Raw genomic sequence first — 25,122 nt, 5'->3', positions numbered from 1 at the left:
AAAAAATGTGTGCATGAATCCATTCACAGCAGAGCTGCTGCTCCCTTTATGGTCCTCCCCCCCCAGCCCCTCCCTCCCAGGGTCCACCTTAAAGGGACAGGATGCAGCAGCTCTGCTGCGAATGGAGGGAGAAACGTTTGGATTGGGTGGGCGGATCGAGCAGCCCGAAGAGGTGAAGGGTGACAGGGCGGCCCGGCGGGCATGGGCGGGGGCCCCAGGGATGTTTGCCACTGGTTCGGAGAACTGATACCAATTGTCACTGCCGGTTCAGCCGAACTGGGAGGATTTCACCCCTGCATCTAGCCAATATTGGCTGATGATCAGTTGACCATGAACGATCTTGAGTGTACTTGGACAGGAGGCCATTAGAAAATCCCAAGCTGTAGCTAGGCCAGGAAAGGAAGTCCCAGAAGGAGACCATCTGACATCTCATTGCAAGAGAACAAGATGGAGAATGCCTGGGCAGCTACTAATGAAACCTGAATGGAAGGATACTTGACTTCTGTGTTTTTTCATGCGTAAACCATTGGAGTCTCGTTCTTTCCTCCAAAGGACCCTGAGATCAGGGGTGGGATTCAAAAATTATAGCAACCGGTTCTCTACCCAGTCGCTGGGGGGGCGTGGCCTATTCGGCCTCCTGCACCATGGCGGGGAGGCATTTTTATCCTCCTCAGACTCCGGAAGCTTCCCTTGAGCCTCAGGAGGGTGGAAACAGCCTCCCCCGGGCTCCAGAGACTCTCCGGAGGCCAGAAACAGACTTGTTTCTGGACTTCCGGAACTTCCGGGAGTCCCGTTTTTTGCCCTCCTGGGAGGAGAGGGGCAGAGTGGGCAGGGCCAGCCGGTTCTTGCAACTACCGGTTCAGCAAAGCAGATGTAAAATTAGCATCCAGTTCAACCGAACCGGTCTGAACCGTCTGAATCTAACCCCTGCTTGAGATGTCTCAGTACAACCTGGTCTATCTTCTGCACCTTGAAATTGCTGAAATTGGCTATTGTGACTTCTTATCATTCATGTATTTTTCCTCCCATCCGTGAAACCTGTCAGTGCAATAAGTTCACACTTCCGGAGGACCATTTGAAGTACATGCTTTGCACAAACATGGTAGCTGAACATCTAATGTCTATGAAGCTTCTCAATCACCCAGGTCATATTTGTCCCCAAAGTGCTTTTTCCAAAAGATTTTTTTGCTTGTTGCTTTTTTGCTTTGAAAACATTTTGCTTTTCATCCAAGAAGTTCGCTTCTCATTCCTCACGTTCCTGAAGAAATTACCGCTTTTATAAATCCTTAGCACTTTCTAACTACTTAATACTTTCTAAAGTATGATGATCACTTTATAAAACCTTAGTAAGGCCACAACTGGAATATTACATCCAGTTTTGGTCACATTAGGGGGGGGAAATGTCGAAACTTTGGAAAAAAGTGCAGAGAAGAGCAGCTCAGATAATTAAAGTCCTGGAGACTAAAACATATGAAGAACGGTTGCAGGAACTGGGTTTGGCTAGTCTAGACGCGGGGGCTCAGTGGCTAAGAGGCTGAGCTTGTCGATCAGAAAAGTCGGCAGTTCGACGGTTCGAATCCCTAGCGCAGCATAACAGAGTGAGCTCCCGTGATTTGCCCCAGCTTCTGCCAACCTAGCAGTTTGAAAGCACGTAAAAAATGCAAGTAGAAAAATAGGAACCACCTTTGGTGGGAAGGGAACAGCATTCCGTGCGCCTTTGGTGTTTAGTCATGCCAGCCACATGACCACGGAGACGTCTTTGCACAGTGCTGGCTCTTCAGCTTTGAAACAGAGATGAGCGCCGCCCCCTGGAGTTGGGAATGACTAGCGCATATGTGTGAGGGGAACCTTTAACTTTACCTTTAGTCTAGAGAAAAGAAGGACTTGGGGTGACATGATAGCAGGGTTCTAATATTTGTGGGGCTGCCACAAAGAAGAGGGGGTCCACTTATTTTCCAAAGCACCAGAAGGCAGGACAAGAAACAATAGATGGAAACTAACCAAGGAGAGAAGCAACCTGGAATTAAGGAGAAACTTCCTAACAGTGTGGACAATTAACCAGTGGAACAGCTTGCCTTCAGAAGTTGTGGATGCTCCATCACTGGAGGCTTTTAAGAAGAGACTGGACAATCACTTTTCTGGTTTGAGATAGGATTTCTTGCTTGGGCAGGGGTTGGACTATAAGACTTCCAAGGTCCCTTCCAGCTGTGATTGAAACTTCTCGGATGAGAAGCAAAATGTTTTCAGAGGAAATAAACCAAGAAAATCCAGTTGCCTTTTGGAAAAAGTATCTTTTTCGAAGCTGAACTTTCTTTAGATTCTCAGAGCTATTCTATCTCTTCCTTCCACCGTTGAAGGTTAAGAGGTCTGGTTTCCTATATTTTAAGATCTTCTGGCGCTCTTGCAAAAGGCTGTTTCTGACCGATGGGATCAAAATCTTGGTTGAGAAGATGAGAAGGTTTCCTTTCTTTCTTCTGCAAGGACCTTAAATTCTACTTTTCTTCCTTTCCCCCTCTAGCTGCTTATCCTGCGGCCTATGGTCAGATAGGCCAAGCCTTCCCACAGCCACCTCCCATGATACCACAGCAACAGAGAGAAGGTGAGTCTTTGAGATGCTGAAATGACCACTGCTTGGACTTTCTCTGTAGCTTCAGAAACAAGGCTAAACCACCGTCCCGTAGAGTATTGTAGGTATCCAGGTGTCAGAGCAAAAGAGGCATCTTTTTAGAGGTGGCCAAAATCAACAGTAAATCAAGGAAAGATGGTAAGTTGCTTATAAGAGCCGTGGTTGCGCAGGAATTAGAATGCAGAATTGTAGGTTGACACTGCTCACTGCCAGCAGTTCGATCTGACTCAAAGTTGACTCAAGCCTTCCATCATTCTGAGGTCAGTAAAATGAGGACCCGGATTGTTGGGGTCAACATGCTGATAGATAGACAGATAGATAGATGAAATGTGTGTGTGTGTGTGTGTTTGTGTTTGTGCTGATAAATAAATAAAGGGAGACTAGTATAGTTCTATTTCAAGCTATTTAGCTCTCATCAGCTAGCCATACCCTTGTTGGGATTTGAACCTGGGCTTATAAGTTTCTGCCTGGATGGTCTCCTGTAGTGAGCCAATAGACAGAAAGGGGGAGTAGTGAGTTCCCTCCCATATTTGGGCATACCAGGGGTTGTAACACAAATACATACTTACATACTTACATACATACATACATACATACATACATACATACATACATACATACACACACACACACACACACACACATATGTGTGTAATAATCGGGCTTTTGAGCGCATGCATTAAAATAAGCCCTCCCTTGAAAATAAGCCCTCCCCAAAAATATTGCAACATAGCAGTAGCCATGAGGTGACCACGCTCACTGCCTCCTGCACCTCAAAAATAATAAGACTTCCCCAAAAATAAAGCCAAGCGCTTATTTCAGGGGTCAAAAGAAAATAAGACAGCGTCTGATAGATAGATATAGATAAATAGATAGATAGATAGATAGATAGATGGATGGATGGATGGATGGATGGATGGATGGATGGATGGATGGATGGATGGATGATAACTAGATATATAGATATAGGGAGACAGATATAGACAGACAAATAGATAGATAGATGGATGGATGGATGGATGGATGGATGGATGGATGGATGGATGGATAGAGAGAGAGGGGGAGATGGATGGATGGATGAATAGATAGACAGATAGATAGATAGATAGATAGATAGATAGATAGATAGATAGATAGATAGATAGATAGATAGATAGATGGATGATAACTAGATATATAGATATAGATATAGGGAGACAGATATAGACAGACAAATAGATAGATGGATGGATGGATGGATGGATGGATGGATGGATGGATGGATGGATGGATGGATATATGGATGGATGGATAGAGAGAGAGAGAGATGGATGGATGGATGGATGAATAGATAGATAGATAGATAGATAGATAGATAGATAGATAGACAGACAGACAGACAGACAGACAGACAGACAGACAGACAGATAGATGTACATCACTAAATGAACTGTTGCAAATTGAGGACCACCTGTAATTGAGAAAGGGATGAACTGCCATCTTCTACAACTTGATATTCTTCAAATGTCTTGGATTATCTTCCTTCTGTATACAGCTAGTGGTGTCAAAAGACAGGAACTTTACGGTGAGATGAAAAAGAGCGGGGGAAATAGGCTAAAAATTCCTGTTCTTGAACTCTAGAGCTATATGTACACCTTGAGAGGATTTCTGACTCAGAATAGAGACAGCGATCCTTTCAAAAGACGGAGCTCTTATTTTTCAAGAGGGTGGTTAATGCATAATTCAAGGACAACAAGCAGAAGGGAGCGAAGTTTAAAAGTTCCACTGCTTATTTGATCCACTTTTATCCAAATGTGTACTTTTTTCCACGGTGGGATTTCCCTCCCGACCTACCTTATCCTTGAGAAGTTTAGATCCCACAGCATTTTTGCCCCCTCCGGCAAGACCCTCAAAGTGGATCAGGTGGGCTTGCGAAGAAGCCACTGGATGGAGGATTCCTTGGGGCTTTGACCCCGTGGTTAGAGAATCCCTTTTAGTCTTTGTGTTTGGTTTCGTTTTTAATAATTTCTCTTCTATTTCACCTTATGGATGCCCCTACTGGGCTAACCAGCTTTGAACTGTGATTTAATTTTCCTTAGAGCCCAGTAAGAAAATTAATGTAATTCATGAAAGCTTGCATTTTCTTAGTTATCTTCCTTCATACCTCCATTCTTAATATCTCTATCTGTCTATCTAGTCCATCCATCCATCCATCTCCATCTGTATCATCTATCTATCTGTCTATCTATCTATCTGTCTATCTATCTATCTATCATCTATCTATCTATCTATCTATCTATCTATCTATCTATCTATCTATCTATCATCTCCATCCTTCCATCCATCCATCCATTATATATTTGTCTGTCTATGTCTGTCTGTCTATATCTATCTATCTATCCCTTTATCCATCCATCCATCCATCCACCTACCTACCTTCCTACCTACCTCTCTATCTATCTATCTATCTACCTCTCTGTCTGTCTGTCTGTCTGTCTGTCTGTCTGTCTGTCTGTCTGTCTATATCTGTCTCCCTATATCTATATCTAGCTATATATCTAGCTATCATCTATCCATCATCTATCTATGTATCTATTTATCTATCTATCTATCTATCTATCTATCTATCTATCTATCTATCTATCCATCCATCCATCCATCCATTTATCATCTATCCATCGTCTGTCTATCTATCTATCTATCTATCTATCTATCTATCTATCTACCTACCTACCTACCTACCTACCTACCTACCTACCTACCTACCTATCTATATAATCTTACTTATCATTTTACTATCATCTATCATTTATCTATCATCTCCTATCTTATCTATCTTTCTATCATCTATCTATATCTACCATATCTAATCCTTGTATCTACCTACCTACCTTCCTACTACTTACCTACCTACCTACAATATACCTGTCACATTTCCTTTCACAAAATGTGGGATGAGTCTCACGCATTCTGATCATGCCCATTTCTCTTGAAGCTGGGTAAATGTCAATGCCAGGACTCAAGGGACGGAAATCTCATAAAGGTGGATTTGATTACCTACTCTGATCTCCTGCAAGTGTTCTCTTTCCCTTTCGTTCTTCCTCCCACCAACCCTCCATCCTTCCAGCCGCCATGAGCATCTCTGATTTCAGCACATGATGACAAAAAGGTTAGCCGTCACTGCCCTACACCATTTCTGACAGATGACAATCCAATCTCTTCTTGAAAGCTTCCAGGGATGAAGCTCCTACAACTTCCTAAGGCAAATTCTGTTCCATGTGTTGATTGCTCTTACTGTCAGAAAATTTCTCCTTATTTCCAGGTTGAATCTCTTCTTGGTCAGTTTCCATCCATTGTTCCTTATCTGGCCTTCAGGTGCTTTGGAAAATACCTTGACCCCCTCCTCTCCGGGGCAGATCCTCAAATATTGGAAGACTGCTCTCATGTTTCCCCTGGTCCTTCTCTTCACTAGACCAGCCATGCAACCGTTCTTCATATGTTTTAGCCTCCAGTCCCTAATCATCTTGGTTGATCTTCTCTGCACTCTTTCTAGAGTCTCAACATCTTTTTTATAGTGTGATGACCAAAACTGGATGCAGTACTCTAGGTGTGGTCTTACTAAGGCTTTATAGAGTGGTATGAGTAATTCCCTTGATCATGATTGCATCCCTCTGTTAATGCAATTTAGGATTGTGTTGGCTTTTTTAGCTGCCGCCACACCCATCTACCTCCTTTTTAGCTGGTTGTTCCCTAGGACTCCAAGATCCTGTCACAGTCACTGCTATTAAGCCTGGTTTCACCCAATCTATATGTGTACTTTTGGTTTTTCTTGCCTAAGTGTAAGACTTCACTTTTCTCTGCATTGAATTTCATTTTGTATATTCAACCTGAGGATGAACTCACCAAATGGGTTGGCCTCGCAGAAGACCTAAGATATCATTGATCAGTTTTGTATGGTGAGGAATAGGTCCCTTCCAACTCTGTTATTCTGTTATTCTGAATATAATCCGCTTTTGTTAATAAGTTCATATGGTCTTCTTAAGAGACACCTATTGTCATTTGAGCTCCCACGTTCTTCTCACTGGAGCATCTGTGGATGGATTCCCCCCCCCCCCAATCCTCTATTATTATTATTATTATTATTATTATTATTATTATTATTATTATTATTGTCCATTGCAATCAATATCTGAGTAAATGGACACGTATGGAGAAAACCACATATACTGAAATAGTTCAGCTGATGAGTTTTACAGCCTCGTATGAAAAGTATTGATTTATCTGGACGGGTCGAGCACTGAACAATATTTTGGATTCACCGAGAAGAAGAGGAAACCGAAACACAGTGAATTCTTGCACCAAGGATCTCTCTGGGTGTTAATCTCCAAAAAAAAACCACAACCCCATAACAGTATTCCTATGAAGTTTATCAAAGGATAGGAACTCTATGAGAAAGACTGGTATAAAGAGAATTTCTTAGTACATTTCTTCTCTAGGACTTTTAAAAAAAAAAAAAAAACCTCAGAACTTACAGGATTTATTAGAGAAATGAACTGTTTTTCAACTGTTCCTTTTGCCAACACGCTGATATTCTTTCTTTATAAGTGGAAGATGGATGCAGAGAGAAAGGGAATAATTCAGAAGAATGAACTAAGATGGCATGGCATGAGAAATACAAAAGCCAGGTTCCCAGCTTAATAAATAAGTTGGTGCTGAATAATGCTCCCATTATTATAATCCCATCGACACACATATATTTTGTTAATTCTATCGACGTTTTCTCCAGCTGACATTGGTTTAGTCACATCCAGCAAAGGTGTACACCAGAAGAGGACAACTTGCTGGTTGAAGGCTCCAGAAGTTTTCCCTAGTACTTTGTGGACTACTGATTATGTCTGTTTTTTTTTCCTTTTAAATAACACTCTCAACTTGATGCTACGTCTGATGCTTTGGTTCATTGTCCATCCACATAATTTGCTTATTCGTCACTGACCTTCCTCCTCCATGGTCATGGATGATGCTATAATCCCAGAATACTATATGTTGCCTCTTGTATGTTTGATTTCCGTTCAAAACTTGGCAACTTCTTCCAACACCTGTTCAAATCCAAAGACCAAAAACAATTTAGTCTTAACCCAGAAAGATGTAGACTAGAAATTTAACAGAATACATTTAACAGAATTACAGGAGGTCCTTGTTTTTGTGGAGGTAGGCAATGTTCCCTGGGGCATGTTGGCGACCTCATTTGAGCCATAATAGCTGTTGGAATAGCTGATACAGTATTCAGTATTGAATGGATCGGACCATGGTCTACTTGTTCCTTTCAGTGACCCAATTATGGACTTATCTTTCAAGAGAGGTTTCCTGGTAGTGAGAACAATTAATCAGTGGAACAACTTGCCTCCAGAAGTCATGAGTGCTCCATCACTGGAGGTTTTTTTAAAAAGAAGAGATCAGACAGCCATTTGTGGACTAGACGACCCTCAAGGTCCCTTCCAACTCTGTTGCTCTGTTATTGTATTCTGTTGTGTTAATTAAGTAGACCGTTCGAGAGGAGAGAACATCAGTTGGATGCAGGGAGTGCCTGACCACCAGCCAAGAACTTAAAAGAGGCTTGCCCCTGGGGAGGAAAGCTATGGCAAATCTAGACAGCATCCCAAAAAGCAGATACATCACCCTGCCAACAAAAGTGCATCTAGTCAAGCCTCTTGTTTTCCCACTTGCAATGGATGGCTGTGAAAGTTGGACCATAAGGAAGGCTGAGCGCCAAAGAATGGAGTCCTTTGGACTCTGGTGCTGGAGAAGACTCCTGCATTGAGTCCCTTGGACTGCAAGGCCATCCAACCGGTCAGTTCTAGAGGAGATCAACTCTGACTGCTCTTTAGAAGGTCAGATCCTGAAGAGGAAACTCAAAGACTTTGACCACCTCATGAGAAGGAAGGACTCACTGGAGAAGAGCCAAATGCTGGGAAAAATGGAGGGCAAGAGAAGAAGGGGACGGCAGAGAAGGATGTGGCTGGATGGAGTCATTGAAACAGTCGGCGTGAGCTTCAATAGACTCCAGAGGATGATAGAGGACAGGAAGGCCTGGAGGAACGTCGTCTATGGGGTCACGATGGGTCGGACATGACTTCACCACTAACAACGACCACCTTAGAATTTAATCAACCACAGCCTTGTATCCTTCAGAAGATTCCCCACATGCTCCCAGCATTGTAAACACTGTGGAAAAATTTCTGCTTGGCAAGACTTCATCCATGTTCCCTTTTCTATTAATCCGAAACGGAAATGCAGTGAGAGAACAGGACTTTCAATCACGCCCGAGACCCGGGAATTTTAATGAACTTTAAATGGGCATCTGTCAGAATCCTGACTTGGCGGAACTGACCTGCCAGCCCAGGGATGAGTAACGGCCCATAAAAAGTGGGGGGGGAGCCCCTTTGTGATTTCCTCGCTCTAACAGGAAAGGCGAAGTTGTAATTTGCTGTGTTATGACATTATAATTATGCCCCCATGAAAAGCGAGAGCATTTAAAAAACAGACTCATCTAGATCAGCGGACGTTTTTGTTCCTTCTTCTGCTCCCCACTGGAGGGGTGTGTGTGAGAAAGAAAAAGACAGAGAGAGGAGAGAGAGAGAGGGAGAGGGAGGAGAGAAAGAGAGGGGGAGAGAGGCATAGAGAGGAGAGAGAGACAGAGAGAGGAGAGAGGGGGGAAGGAGAGGGGGAGAGGGAGGGAGAAAAAGAGAGGGAGGAGAGAGACAGGGAGAGGACAGAGAGAGAGACAGACAGAGAGAGAGACAGAGGAGAGAGAGGAAATGAGAGAGGAAATGAGAGAGGAGAGAGAGACAGAAAGAGAGAGAAAGGGAGGGAGGGGAAAGAGAGGAGAGAGAAGAGAGAGAGACAAAGAGGGGGAGGGAGGGAGTAGAGAAAGAGACAGAGAGAGGGGGAGAGAGGAGAGAGAGGGAGAGCGGGAGGGAGGGAGACAAAGAGCAGAGAGGAGAGGGAGGGAGAGATGAGAGAGAGAGGAGAGACAGAGAGAGAGGGGGGAGAGGGAGGGAGAGAGGAGAGAGACAGAGAGAGGGGGAAAGAGAGAGAGAAAGAGAGAGAGAGAGAGAACCAAAAGATGGCAGTCATGTCCATATCATCAAAGACCCATCTCTTAATTCTCTGCATCAAAATACAGACTAACAGAACTGGGACCTTGGAGATCTCCTAGTCCAACCCTATGCACAAGATGGGGACCTTATATCATTCCAGACAAATGGTTGTCCAGTCTCTTCTTGGAAACCTCCACTGATGGAGCATCCACAACTCCTGGTGGCAAGCTGTTCCATTGATTAATTGTTCTCACTGTCAGGAAATTCCTTCTTGGTTCTAGGTTGCTTCTCTCTTTGAGAAGCTTCCATACATCGCTTCTTATCTTGCTCTCAGGTACTTTGGAGAGTAGGTTGACCCCTCTTTTTGTGGCAGCCCTTCAAATATTAGAACATTGCTATCATGTCACCCAAAGTTGTCCTTTTCATCAAACCAGACATACCCAGTTCCTGCAACCGTTCTTCATATGTTTTAGTCTCCAGTCCCCTAATCCTCTTTGTTGCTCTTCTCTGCACTCTTTCTAGAGTCTCCACATCTTTTCTACATCGTGGTGACCAAAACTGGATGCAAGATTTTCCAAGTGTGGCCTTTCCAAGGCGCCAGATAACGTTACTGATACTTCATTGTCCACCTCCACGTTTATCAGGCTATCCTGCAGGGAGCTCTGTCTCTTCCCTCTCAGATCCCAAGTAGCAGGAAGTAGAAATTCCTGAAACTCTGCTATACTATTGCAGCATGACAACTTTCAGAGAAGTCCTTGGAGATGAGGTGACATTCCTGAAAAAGAGAGAAGATTCATCCCATATTTTTTTTTACTAAATTGCCCATTTGTTGGGCGATTATGGGGATTTACCTGGATATTTAGAGAGGGTGGTTTTTTTTTTTCTATTCTCAATCAAACTCTTCACCAGGAAATACACAAAGGGGAGCTTTAAAGAAGAAATAAGGTGTCTCCTCTTTCTTCTTCTTCTTCTTCTTCTTCTTCTTCTTCTTCTTCTTCTTCTTCTTCTTCTTCTTCTTCTTCTTCTTCTTCTTCTTCTTTCCTCCTTCTCCCTCTTTCTCATTATTCTTCTTTCTTTTTCCTTCTTCTTCTTCTTCTTTCCTCCTCCTCCTCCTCCTCCTCCTCTCCCTTCTAGCCCATGATGGTACTTAGTTTGGTTACGAAACATTTGCAGGAAACTGCAAAGTTCAGAGAGCACCAAGGAACCCATAGCCATCATTGTTGTTGTTGCCATTGCTGTTGTCATCGTCGTCCTCCTTTTTCTTTTTCCTCTTCTTCTTTTTCTTCTTTCTCCTCCTCCTCTTCTTCCTCTTCTTTTTCTTCTCTTTCTCTTCCTCCTCTTCTTCCTCTTCTTCTTCCTCCTCCTCCCCCTCCTCTTAATCCACTTTTGCTTCTGCTGCTTTTTCTTCCTCTTCTTCCTCCTCCTCCTTCTCTTCTTCTTCCTCTTCTTCTCCTTCTCTTCTTCTTCCTCTTCTTCTCCTTCTCTTTCCTCTCTTCTTCCTCCTCTTCTTCCTCCCCCTTCTTTTAATCCACTTTTGCTTCTGCTGCTTTTTCTTCCTCTTCTTCTTCCTCCTCCTTCTCTTCTTCTTCCTCTTCCTCTCCTTCTCTTTCCTCTCCCCTTCTTCCTCTTCTTCTTCTTCCTCCTCCTTCCTCTTCTTCTTCCTCCTCTTTTTCTTCTCCTTTTTCTCTTTCTCCTCCTCCTCCTTTTCATCTGCTTTTGCTTCTGTTGCTTCTTTTTCCTCTTCTTCTTCTCCTCCTCCTCCTCCTTCCTCTTCTTCTTCCTCCTCCTTCTCCTCCTCCTCCTCCTCCACCTCCTCCTCCTCCTCCTTCTGCTTCCGCTGGTTTTTCTGTTTCTTCACAGGAGGGAAATATACTCCCTAAGGTTTCTAAGAGCATTTGATCAACCCTCAGGGATAATGTCAGTGGAGCCCAGCATAGCTCTCCTTGTGCCCCTCTACAGAGTGAAGAAACCCAATAATTCTTGGGTTTCTAACAAGTTTTCTCCTCTTGGGTTAAAAAGTGAGACGTATAATTTTATGCATATTGGGAAGCCTTTCCTACATGTTTTTAAAACCACTGGCTTCTGTTAGGTGCCAGAACTGAGCTGATCTCCTACAGACCATCTTAACAACTGACCAAGAAGAAAGCTTAACTTTGTTTTATGCCTCAAGATGATTCATATCTTCATTTCTCAGAGACTTAGGGTTCTAGAACAGCAGTCACCAACTGGTGGTGGATAACATTTTGGTGGTCTGCAGAAAAATTATTTGCATTTTTTAAATATTGCACTAAATCAGGGGTCCTCAAAATACGGCCCCTGGGACGGATAAGTGCAATGAACGCTTCTGTTGCTGCAGAGAGTCTCCCCCTTTGGGGTCTTTTTGTGTGGGTCAGAGGGGGGCAGAAATCCCTACTTCGGGTCTGCTTCAGCCTCCTGGTGGGGGGCTTTGGGCGAAGGCTGGAGGGAAGCACCGCTGGTGGAGAAGAGCCGGAGGGCCTCGTTCCAGTGAGACTGCATCATGGCCTGGAACTGGCTGACAATCTCAGCCCGCTGAGCCTCCAGGCCCCAGTATATGGCCTTGCACTCCTGCAGGTCTTCCCTCTGCTTGGAAAGCCTATGGTCCTAGTCCTCAGTGAGGTGCTTCTGCAGTGCCTCTTTCTCGATCAGATCCAATTTGAACTGAGCTGTTTTGCCAACTCTTTCTCCTGGTGGCTGCTTAGCTCCAGCAACTGCTCCCTGTTGGGGCCCTAAGGAGTTCGGATAGGGAGGGGAGGAGCGGCTGGGAGGGGAGGGGAGAGTAGAGGCTGACAAGGCACTCCTCAATGTGAGGGACATTGACTTGGCCACGCCCACCCGGTCACATGACTACCTAGCCACGCCCACCCAGCCAGTCATTAGGCAGATCATCTTAGATCATATTTATTTAAAATTATGAATTAAGTGGTCCCTGAGGTCCAAAAGGTTGGGGAACCCTGTTCTAGAAGACGATGAGTGAGTTGTGGTAGTAGGACCCACATGTCAGGTTTCCGAAAGATGCCCTAATTGATTCATGAGCCTCAAGCCAAGTTTTAAAAAAAACCAGTCATTTATGAGGAGCACCATTTCGGCAATACCGCTTTGCAGTCAGATCTAAGTCTCATTTGAATTATGGCTGAACTTTACTTCTGTTCCTTCCCTCCCCTCAGTCTGTATCATAAATCACATTCTCCAATGAGGTGCACTCCTCACAAATCTGCTGCAGTCATCTGAGATCCGATTCTAGCTGAAGGTATACGTGGAATGCGCTCCCCCCTTTCAGTATAGTATAGTCTTTATTGTTGTTGTACAAAATAAAGACAATGAAGTTGGTTTCCTCACCATGGCAACTTTATGAGCTGACAGTCGGCTCCCCTCACTTTCCAAAAGCAAAAACAATTTGAGCACAGGTATAGGACTTAAGGCTACGTCCTCCCCCAAGGCTTGTTTGGATTTTTGTCCCAACTGGGACCTCCTCACTTTTTGGCATCTTACCTCTCTCTCTCCCTTCTCTCTCTCTCTCTCTCTCTCTCTCTCTCTCTCTCTCTCTCTCTCCCTCCCTCTCTCCCTCTTTCTCTGCCCTCCTCCACCTTCCCCCTAGGACCAGAGGGCTGCAACCTGTTTATCTACCATCTGCCCCAGGAGTTTGGGGACGCAGAGCTGATGCAGATGTTCCTGCCATTCGGTAATGTCATCTCCTCGAAAGTGTTTGTGGATCGGGCGACAAACCAAAGTAAATGCTTTGGTGGGTAAAGATAACAAAACAATTAGTTTCATCCAGGAAAGGAACTTTCTCTGAACTACTCTGACCATTATTATGATTATGATTATGATTTACTGCTATTTTGATTATTTATTTATTTTTCCGGTTTTTGCAAAATTTATATCCTGCTGACTCTTTTCCCCTCCCCTCTCGCTTGACCTTTGTTGATCAGCTCTGTCCTTCCTTCCCTCCAGGGCCTTTCCTCTACCTTCTCCACCTCCTTCCTTCTTACTGTCCCTGACTCAAGTCCTGCTGTGTCTCCTGCTACACAAGGAAATGTGTGGGGCTGCATACCCCAAACCCTGGCTGCAGAAAATGGGGAAGCCCCATACACTGGGGATTGGTGGGGGGCTTCTAGGGCAATTCTCTGTGGCCAGCTCACCACAGCCAACTCATCAATTCAACATTGTATTAATCGATTCATTCCATTACTTTTATTATCGTGACTACATTTTGGGCAAAATTATCGTAACCCTTCTATTTCTGAATTGACCTCCTTTGATTATTATTTGCCAGGCTTCCGTTCGAAATTAATGTAAGCTTCCGTATTTGTTGACTTCTTGTCCCGCAGTGAATTGGCCTTGGTGAGTTGGTCGCATTGAGTTGGCCATGGTCAGTTGTCCCATTCTGCACTGGGAGAAAGGGACAGGGAAAGGAGCCATGGAGGAGAGAGATTGGTCAGGGTGGTGGATGGAGAGAGACATGTGGAATGCCAAAGCAGAGAAGGAGGGATGGGAAGAAGGGAAGGGAGGGAGGAGAGATGAAGGTGAACTCAACGGTGAAGCTGGTCCTCAGCAGGATTCAATCTCCTTTGGCCAAAGACAGTAGTGTTGGAGATCCTCAGTCATCCAGGTCATGGTTGTCCCAAAGGTGCTTTGTCAAAAGGCAAGTGGACTTTCTTGGTTTCGCTTGAAGACGTTTTGCTTCTCATCCAAGAAGCTTCTTCAGCTCAGAAATGTCTTCGAGCAAAAACCAAGGAAGTCCAGTTACCTTTTGGAAAAAACATCTTTGGGACCATGAAGGGTTGGGTTTCAGGATGCATGTGGGAACATCGATGTTTGAATTCTTGGTCCCCATCCCGGCTCCTTTTTCCTCTTGTGCTGCTGCTAATTGTTTTGGGTGCCATGTTGTTGGACAGGTTGGTGGGTATCACTTTGAACACCTTGCCTTCATCTCCTGCCATCACTTCACTCCCCTCATGAGCTGCCTGCTACCTGCTCACCTGCATTGGTTCCAAAACTTCTCTCACCTGCTCAACCTTTGTCTTCCTCCAACAGCCAGGCGGGACCTCAAAAATTGAGGTTCAGGAGGAACTTTGTTGCTTTTTCAATCTTCTCCAGATCCAACTCAAAGCCAGATTTGGGGCATTTCTCCCTTTTATGTCCAAATCCTGATAGGTTGCAACTCTGAAAAATGGGTTGATCCACCACTGTGGTTTAGGGTGAGAAGAAACAGCAGATTGTACGAGCTGAAGCGGGGGTACAAAGGCCAAAAATGGGGGGCAGAGCAGAAGTCAAAATAGATTATGAGCAGTGTTGGGATTCAGCCGGTTCGCACCTATCTGGGAGACCCGTTGTTAACTTTCTAAGCAGTTTGGAGAACCGGTTGTTGGAAGAAATCTCCTTTTGTTTTGTTTTTTTCCCCACTTTACAGGGCTAATTCTGTAAGGAAGGCAGGAAGGAGACATTGTGGTGGTGTTTCTAGCCTGATCTTAATTGCCCTGCTTACAGAAACAGCCTCTCCGGTTAACCCTTGTTACATTGTAACAGCTAAGACGAAGCGCCCATCTACCTGAGTGACATTGAGTTGTCCACGCCCATCCAGTCACATGACCACCGAGCCCCGCCTACCTAGCTGGTCATTAGGGCAGAAAACCGGTTGTTAAATGATTGGAATCCCACCAATGGTCATGAGTCCCAAATTTGACGTTTGGGTGAACAGCACCCAGGGGTGCTTGTAGAGCGGTGCCAATGTAGGTGTCCACCCAGGTCCATCCACATGAAAAATGGAGACCTTGGCCAGGTTCAAAGAGGACTATGGAAGCAAGCATGGAATGTCAACATGGAAATGCAGCCAATCCCAACCATGGACCATATCTAAGAGAAGATTCTGGTGTGATGGGAACAGAAAGCTTGGCACATGTGGGATCTGTGGGTTTATGTGGCCAGACAGGACATAAAGAATAATGGTGATATGAGGACTTGTGGGAGGGGACTGCGGGTGAGAAAACTACTGGTAATCCTCGACTTATGACCACAATCAAGCACAAAATTTATGTCGCTAAGCGAGGTTTAGTTTTTTAATGTGTCTTGCCTCATTTTATGGCCTTTCTCGCCACTGTTATTAAGCGAATCGCTGCAGGTGGTGAAGTTAGCCACACAGTCGTTGAGTGAATCTGGCTTCCCCCTTGACTTGGCTTGTCAGAAAGTCAGCAAAGGGATCTGCGACCGTCATAAACGTGAGTCAGTTCAAAGCATCTGAATTTTGATCAGGTGACCCTGGGGATGCTGCGACGGTCATAAGTGTGAAAAATGGTCATGCCACATTTTGAACTGTTGTAAATTGAAGGTTACCTGTAGGATTTGGGGCTGGAGTAAACCTCAGAACTGAAGTTCATTCCACTGTGAAAGTCTTTCCAGAGTGTTTTAGTGTTTTCATTATCATAAGTAACAGGATGGCCAATTTGCAACCAAGAGAAAAATCCCAGCATGTAAAGAGAAAAGTACATTATATTGGATAACATCATAACAAGACACATCTGAGCTGAAGAAGCTTCTTGGATGAGAAGTGAAGTCTTCAAAGAAAACCCAGAAAGTAGGAACTCCCACGCATTGCTAATGTTTCTGACCGATGTGGTTCCTTAGGAGAGAAACACCTATGGAGAATCATGTGTCGGTCATCACCCTGAGGGATCAAGACTCTCCCTGGGGGAAGTTTTCCTTACTAGCCGAAATGTCTAGACCCAGTTGCATCAGACCGACAGTTCAATCCAATGGGGAAAATTGTTATTTGTTAATCCTAGTAATGTGACCTCAAAATGTTGGGAGGGAGGGGAAGGAAGGAAGGAAGGAGAGAGAGAGAGGGGGGGGAGAGGGAGAGGGAGAGAAAAGAAGGAAGGAAGGAATGAAGGAAGGTTAATGGGGAAGCCAGAAGGAAATCAGAAGTCATTCCTGCTCCTATTGGTTTTGAAGGAAAGGAGGGAGGGAGGATAGGGAAGAGGGAGGGAATGTGAAGGAGGAATGAAGGAAGGAGAGGGGGAGGGAAGAAGGAAGGAGAGAAAGAAAGAAAGAAAGAAAGAAAGAAAGAAAGAAAGAAAGAAAGAAAGAAAGAAAGAAAGGTCAATGGGGAAGCCAGAAGAAAATCAAAAGTCATTCTCGGTTGTATTGTTTTTGAAGGAAGGGAGGAAGGAGATGGAGGGAGGGAGGGAGGGAGGGAGGAAGGTCAATGGGGAAGCCAGAAGGAAATCTGAAGTCATTCCTGCTCCTATTGGTTTTGAAGGGAGAGAGGGAAGAGGGAAGGAAGGGTGGGAGGAAGGAAGGAATGAAGGAGAGGGAGGGAGGGAAGAAGGAAGGAAGGAAGAAAAGAAAAAAGAAAGAAAGATTAGTCAATGTGGAAGCCTGAAGAAAATCAAAAGTCATTCTCGCTTGTATTGTTTTTGAAGGAAGGGAGGAAGGAGAGGGAAGGAGGGAGTGAGGAAAATGGAAGGAAGGAAAGGGAGGGAGGGAGGAAGAAAGGAATTATCCATAACACTTTTCATTACAGCAATTAAATTATTCATTCCTAATGGCTGTGATAGAGTCCCAGTCGGTTGCAGGGTTTCTCCCTTCTCCATCTCCCTTTGCTCCATCTTATTTTGTTACTAACAGGACGGGGGAGATTCCTACTGAAGGGAGAGACAGAAATAGAAAAACAGGACCCTTCACGCTCCTTTTCTCCACCCCAGCCAACAATTAGGGGAGGGGGGGAGTCAGGCCGGAGCAGCAGTGGGGAAGGGCAGGGGAGGGGAGGGAGAGCCAGAGAAGTATTAGGGCCTGGCGCACCACTATTCATTTTGCAAACTATAATTAATTTGATGTTTAGATTAATATCTGATGCACTCTCAAAGGTGCACACAAAGCATTTTCCCTTTATTATAATGTTGATTGCTTATTGGGGAGATAAATTTCATTGTCAAGGAATCCCCCGACTTAACAAAACTTTTAGTCTTAGCTAGCAGGTCTGCAACAAAGAGCAGAAGTTGGGGCTTTCGACACTCCACACTGGGGCCTGGCCAGGCTTCTCCCTGACAATCTCAGCCAGGACAGAGCACACTTAGAAGGAGAGGCAGGGAGCTGGCTTTATGGGGTGGCCGATGGGAGGGAGGGAGGGATGAATGGATAGATAAATAGATAGATAGATGATAGAGATACAGACAGACGAGAGAGGGGGAGAGAGATTAGACAGACAGGCAGACAGACATACAGATACATGATAGATGGATGGAGACAGACACAGAAAGACGAGAGAGAGATGAGAGAGAGAGAGAGAGAGAGAGAGAGGATAGATAGATAGAGGATAGATAGATGATGATGATAGATGATGATAGATAGATAGATAGATAGATAGATAGATAGATAGCGATAGATATTAGATGATAATAGATAGATGATAGATAAATACAGACAGACGAGAGAGAGAGAGAGATTAGACAAACAGACAACAGATAGATGATGGATGGATGGATGGGTGGATGGATGGATGGATGGATGGATGGATGGATGGAGACAGACACAGACAGACGAGAGAGATATGAGAGAGAGAGAGAGACAGAGACAGAGAGAGAGATATGAGAGAGGATAGATGATAGATAGATGATAGATAGACAGATGGATGGATGGATGGATGGATAGATAGATAGATAGATAGATAGATAGATAGATAGATAGATAGATAGATAGATATTAGATGATAATAGATAGATGATAGATAAATACAGACAGACGAGAGAGAGAGAGAGAGAGAGAGAGAGAGAGATTAGGCACAACAGATAGATGATGGGTGGATGGAGACAGACACAGACAGACGAAAGAGATATGAGAGAGAGAGAGGATAGATGATAGATAGATAGATAGATAGATAGATAGATAGATAGATAGATAGAGACAGACAGACAGACAGACAGATAGATGAGAGAGAGATGAGATGGATGGATGGATAGACAGAGAGAGAGAGACAGAAAGACAAGAGAGAGCAAAGAAAGAGACAAAGTGTACATCTGTGTATCTCTCTGTGTGTGTATGCATAGACACCAAGGCATAGACTACTAAAGGTTTCCTGTGTGGATCCTTTAACTGGGCAAAACCGGGTCTCATCGGACCAGATGCTTTTGAACCAGAATAGAATCAAACCCCTTAACTCACAGAAACTGTCCACCTTGGAGACTCATAACTTCCATGGAATTGAAATCCGGCAAATGGTATAAAATATCTTGTGGCACATAACATTATTGCGTTTTGCAGACAAAATGTCACCAAATGGTTCCCCTGGTCCAGTCCGGAAGGTGGACCGAGCCATTCGGCTCAACACAAGCTCCTTCCGAGGCTGGTGCAGCTCTGAATTCCTCCCTGAATTTTAAAGATTTTTTCCCCCTACATTAGACACTCGGCCATTGTTGAAGATGCAGGCGGTCCTCAACTTACAACAGTTCGTTTACTGACCGCTCGAAGTTACGACAGCACTCTAAAAAGGGACATAGGACCATTTTTTGCACTTAATGACCGTTGCAGCCATCCCCAGGATCACCTGATCAAAATTCGGATGCTTGGCAACTGTCATGTACTTATGACGGTTGCAGAGTCTCGGGGTCAACCTGCTCCCCGTTTGTGACCTTCTGACAAGCAAAGTCCATGGGGAAGCTGGACTCACTTAACAACGATGGAACTACCGTATATACTTGAGTATAAGCCGACTCGAGTATAAGCCGAGACCCCTAATTTTACCCCAAAAAACTGGAAAAAGTTATTGACTTGAGTATAAGCCGAGGCTGGGAAATGCAGCAGCTCACGGTAAATTTCAAAAATAAAAATACAGGTAGATAACAATAAAATTGCTTTAATTGTGTGTGTGTGTGTCAGTCTCTCTCTGATTCCCTCCCTCACTCCCTCTCTCTGTTCCTCTCTCTGTCTGTCTGTCTCATTCACACACACACACACACACACACACACACACACACACACACACACACTGTGGTCACCTTGTTGAGTGTTCCAATCACATTTGAAACACTCAACAACTGGCCTGCAATGCAGGCCAGTTGTTGAGTGTTTCAAATGTGATTGGAACACTCAACAAGGTGATCACAGTGTGTGTGTGTGTGCATTGCAGGCCAGTTGTTGAGTGTTTCAAATGTGATTGGAACACTCAACAAGGTGACCACAGTGTGTGTGTGAGTGAGACAGATAGACAGAGAGAGGAACAGAGAGAGGGAGTGAGAGAGGGAATCAGAGAGAGACTGACAGAGATGAATCAGAGAGGTACTTTTAACTACCTGGCAGCGGCGTTTTGCCTTGGGGGGCTCCTCAGAACTTCCCAAGACTTCGGAGGGAAGTTTACAGCCCTCCCTCAGAACGCTTCGGAGGGAAGCTTCTGCAAAGGCGAGTGACAACAAGTCTCCCAGGCTTTAATTTGCCGAGCTGTGTGCACGCGCCTGTTTTCCACGGCGTGGAGCAGCGGCGAGATTCTGCGCGGCGAGCGATGATTCCAGGGGCCATCCGGGAAGATGAGGAACGCGAGGGGGGACCCTGCCCCCCCACTGATGGCCCCCGGAATCATCGCTCGCTGCCCAGAATCTCGCCGCTGCTCCACGCCATGGAAAACAGGCGCGTGCGCACAGCTCGGCAAATTAAAGCCTGGGAGACTTGTTGTCACTCGCCTTTGCAGAAGCTTCCCTCCTTTTTTTTGTTCACTGGAGTATAAGCCGAAGTGGATTTTTCAGCCCAAAAAGTGGGCTGAAAAATTCGGCTTATACTCAAATATATACGGTAACTTAATAACGGCAGCAATTCACTTAGGAATTGTGGCCAGAGAAGACCTAAAACGGGGCAAAACCTAACCAGTGTCTCAGTTAGCGACAGAAATTTTGGGTTTCGTTGTGGTTGTAAATCGAGGACTACCAGTCTTGAGGAATCTGGCGAGGAGATCTTTCTGAAAGGGGGTCACAGGTTGTCTAATGTATGTGCATTTGTACGCAGACACACAGACACCCCTCTGGTGTAAGTGGCTTCACCTTTCAGAACGAAGAAAACAAGACATTTTAATGCATCCTAAGAACCATAGGAGGTTTAGATGAAGCAGGACAGGAAGAAGCCTGTGAACATTGGTGGTGGAGAAGATTCTGAAGAAGGCCACAGTTTGTCCGCATTCCAAATATCATCCAGAATTAAATCAGAATCCAAGGCAGAGCTTTCCTCAAAGTTCCAATTTAATAAGAGAGACATGTTGGCACAATCTGTGGAAACCTGAATCTGAAAGCTTCCTGGGTTTTCCACCCAGTTGAAAGTTCATGATCTTTCATGGTTCCCACACCCACAAGTCCATCCCATGGTCCAATCTCCCACTGCCACGCTGGCATTTCCACCCACCTAATTCCGTTCAGGTGCAGAGGTGCGGAGACAAAGGATGACCTTGGCTTTCTAAAAAGGAATGTTTTATTTTGACAACAACACATTCTACTCCTTACTATTCCCCCTCCGAATTACCCCACTAATGAAACAGCATAGTAAAGAAAGAGAGAGTGTGTGTGTGGCAGGCCAAAGATCCTAAAAGTAATATGACTGCAGGCCTGACACAAATAACCAAGACAACAAAACAAAGAGATCGTCAAACACATCAGTCCAAAATGGTCAAGCAAGATCCAAGGGACCAACTGGGTGAAGACTTAGCTACAAAGCTGGGAAATGTGTGTGTGAGAGAGGGAGAGAGGGAGGAAAGAGATGGGAGAGAGGCAGAGAAGGAGGAAGAAAGGGAGGGAAAGAAAGGAAGAAGAGGAGGGAGGGATGGAGAGAGGAAGGGAGGGAGGAAGGTGAGATGGTAGGAATTAAAATAGGGAGGGAGGAAGGAAAGAGATGGAGGGAGGCAGAGAAGGAGGGAGGGAGGGATGGAAAGAGAAAGGGGGAGGGAGAGAGGAAGAGAGGGAGCGAGGAAAAAGATGGGAACCAGGCAGAGAAGGAAGGGGTGGAAAGGAAGAAGAGGAAGGAAGGAAGAAAGGAAGGAAGGAAGGAAGGAAGGAAGGAAGGAAGGGGATGACCCGGATAAAGCTACATACCAGTGATGTTGCCGTGCCCAAACCAGAACGTGTGTGAATGTGTGCGTGCCAAAAGACCAAAATCCAGAGACCAGCTGACCGGTGCACACCTGCCTGATTTTTGGCCATTTTTCAGGCCATTTTGGGGGTCATTTTCGGAGTGCTTTGACCTGGAAAAGAGTCCAAAACAGCCTGAAAAGAGTTCAACAAATTGTGTTGTTTTGGATCATTTTTCAGGCCATTTTGTGCCATTTTCAGGGCCAAAAACAGCTCAAACAACTGCCCCCAAGCTGCCCAAAACCGGCCTGAAAACAGCCTGTTTTTTGAGTGGGCTTTTGGGGGGGGGACTGCTTTTAAGGCCATTTTCTGGCACTCCAGTGCCCACGAAGACCAGTTGGCGATGTTGCCCGTGCCCACAGAGAGGGCTCTGCGTTCACCATCACTGCTATATTTAGTTCACCAACCAACCAAGCATCTAACACCAAGTTCTCAAGATTTTGGAAGAGCCAGAGCTGAAGAAGCTTCTGGGGTGAGAAGCAAAATGTCTTCAAAGAAAAAGAATATATGGGATAGTATTGATGATGTTAAGTCATTGCATAATGAAATAGTAAAGTAAAGACCAAGCTCAGAGAGCACCAAGGACCCCACAGTCCTCCTCCTCCTCCTCCTCCTCCTCCTCCTCCTCCTCCTCCTCCTCCTCCTCTTCTCCACAACCACCACTCACTTCTAGCACTGATGACGTTACGTAGTTGGGTAAGAAAACACCCAAGCTCTTGTGCTTAATCTCCATGTTAAAATAATAGAGAACATTTTTATGATCTTTCTGGTCACGGTCGTTAAGTGAACCCCCACGGTTGTTAAATTAGTTACAAAGTTGTTAAGCGAATCCGGCTTCCCCATTGATTTTGCTCGTCAAAAGGTCGCAAAGGGGATCACGTAACCCCAGGACACTGCAACCGTCATAAATACGAGTCAGTTGCCAAGCATCAGAATTTGGATCACGTGACTACGGGGACGCTGCAACGGTCGTAAGGGTGAAAAACGGTCATAAGTCACCTTTTTTTTAGCCATTGTAACTTGGAACGGTGACTAAATGAGTTGTCGAGGATTCTCTGTAGAAATTCCACCTGGCTCGTTTCTATTCTGCTTAGATCTCATTTTAAGAACATCCTCTTGGTTTAATTGGATTTCTTTCTAAATAAAATAAAACATCCCATTTACTTTTTTTTTTAAAAAATCATTTTTTAAAAAAAGTCATCTATTTTTATCCCATCCAGGGCCACAAGGTGATTTTTCTCGGCAATTATTCTGTACTTACTCTTTCTTATAAATGAACTCCAGTCGGGGGGAAATTATGTGACGGATCAATGAAAACAAATGTTGCATTTTTCTTCCCCCTGTGCGTATCACAATTTTGCCATGGAAAACCTCATTTATTTTTAAGAAGAACTGCAATGGGATTATGAGAACGGAGAGCTGCCAGAGTTCGTTGCAGAAAAATCAAATCCAGGAAGCACAGACAGATAACTGATTCAACTTCTTTATAGACATAATAACGGATGAATAAATGTACAATACCAACAGTAGAGTCTTTCGACGTGGTAGAAGTTACAAGCAGGACGCAAGCAGGAGAGAACAGTTTCATCTCAGAGTTCAGAGCAGACAGAGTAGTTTCAGTTTCGATTCTCAGCACAGACTCAGAAGCTTGCAGGCTAAACCACGCCCTGGCGCCTAGCTGTTTCAGCTTCCATTGGCTGACCTTGTTGCTATGCCTATTCATTGGCTGACCTTGTTATCATGTCTCTCCCAGTCATGAATATTCTAATAGCCACTTTCAAAATCGTACCAGCTAGATTTAGAGTTAAATCAGTGGTGAAATCTTTTTTTTTCCCCATCAGCTCTGTGGGCATGGCTTGGGGGGCATGTGACTGGGTGGGCGTGGCCAACTTTTTTCCACTTTTTAAAACATTTTTTTCCTGCTGGTTTGGGCAACTAGGCAGGAAAAAAATGCTTTAAAAACTGGGGGGGGGGGGAGAGATCACGCAGATCACAGTTGATCTGCGCGATTGTTGGAAGCTTTTTTCCCCACTTCTTAAAGTTTTTTTTTCTACCTTTTTGCCCAAACTGGCAGGGAAAAAAATGCTTTGAAAAGCAGGGGGGAAAGCTTCTGACGATCACACTTCCCAGCTTTTCTTTTAAACTACCGGTTTTCAGAACCAAGGACAATTGTCCTTACCAGTTTGACCAAACTGGGCCTAACTGGGAGGATTTCACCCCTGGGTTAAATTCTTGTGAATCCCTGTTTTAGAAATGCTCCCTCAATCCAATGTTATTGTCAGCTGTACAACCCAAATCGATGTGAAACATCAACAACAATTGTGTGATGAATTAAAATATTAAGAAAGAAAAACCTAACTAATTGCTTTATGACACGGTATTAATCTATCGGAGCTTAATAGTCCCTCTCCTAGAAGCATTGATGAGGGACCAGGTTAATGCAAACATTTCTTGAGATTTTTTTTTAAGGACGCTAAAGGGGGGGGAATGTGTTGTCTTCTATGGGACAGTTGGAGCATGTGAATCCAGATTATTAGTCCATCCGTGTTGAGAAGTTTGATTCCTCATGGGATGAAGACATTAAAGGCCAACAGAAGAGAATATTTGTAGTTCAGGGTTAAACTGCAGGGGCCTTGGTGCTCTCTCAGCTTGGTTCTTGTCACGCAGATGTTTCATGACCCAACTAGGTAACCTCATCAGTGCTAGGAGGGAGTGATGTTTATGGAGAGGAGGAGGAGGAGGAGGAAGAAGAAGAATGTGGGATCCTGGGTGCTCTCTGAGCTTGATTGTTTTTGAGCAGACGTTTCATGACCAAACTAGGTGACAAAATCAGCACCTGCAGGGAGCAGGGTTGGTTAAGGGGGAGGGAGAGGAAGACTGTGGGATCCTTGATGCTCTCTGAACTTAGTTGTTTTCTTGCAGACTTTTCATGACCCAACTAGGTAACTTCATCAGTGGTAGAAGGGAGTGACATTTATGGAGAGGAGGAGGAGGAGGAGGAGGAGGAGGAGGAGGAGGAGGAGGACGACGACTGTGGGATCCTGGGTGCTCACTGAACTTAGATGTTTTCTTGCAGACATTTCATGACCCAACTAGGTAACCTCATCAATGCTAGAAGGAAGGGAAGTTTATGGAGAGGAGGAGGAGGGCTGTGGGATCCTTGATGCTCTCTGACATTGGTTGTTTTCTTGCAGACATTTCATGACCCAACTAGGTAACATAATCAGTGCCCAAAGGGAGGAGGATTTGTGGAGGAGGAGGAGGGGGAAGGCTGTGGGATCCTTGATCCCCTCTAAACTGGGTT

The 25,122-nt window shown here is 44.7% G+C and overlaps 1 protein-coding gene across 3 annotated transcripts in view; it reads left to right on the top strand.

Annotated features, from left to right (window-relative positions):
* CELF4 (CUGBP Elav-like family member 4) overlaps positions 1-25,122 on the top strand; it is a gene marked incomplete at its 5' end in the record, with an annotated part of 811,277 nt that overhangs the window by 740,775 nt on the left and 45,380 nt on the right. For all 3 annotated transcript variants that reach the window (XM_081940919.1, XM_081940921.1, XM_081940920.1), the window contains 2 exons: positions 2,519-2,599; positions 13,319-13,462. In XM_081940919.1, the coding sequence (XP_081797045.1) occupies positions 2,519-2,599; positions 13,319-13,462 (225 nt within the window). The remainder of the gene's footprint in view (positions 1-2,518; positions 2,600-13,318; positions 13,463-25,122) is intronic.

The sequence above is a fragment of the Natrix helvetica genome (assembly GCF_964273705.1).
Source record: "Natrix helvetica genome assembly, chromosome: 2".
Taxonomy (NCBI): Eukaryota; Metazoa; Chordata; class Lepidosauria; order Squamata; family Natricidae; genus Natrix; species Natrix helvetica.
Note: the sequence above shows the minus strand (reverse complement) of the source record. Positions and strands in the feature narration are given on the sequence as shown.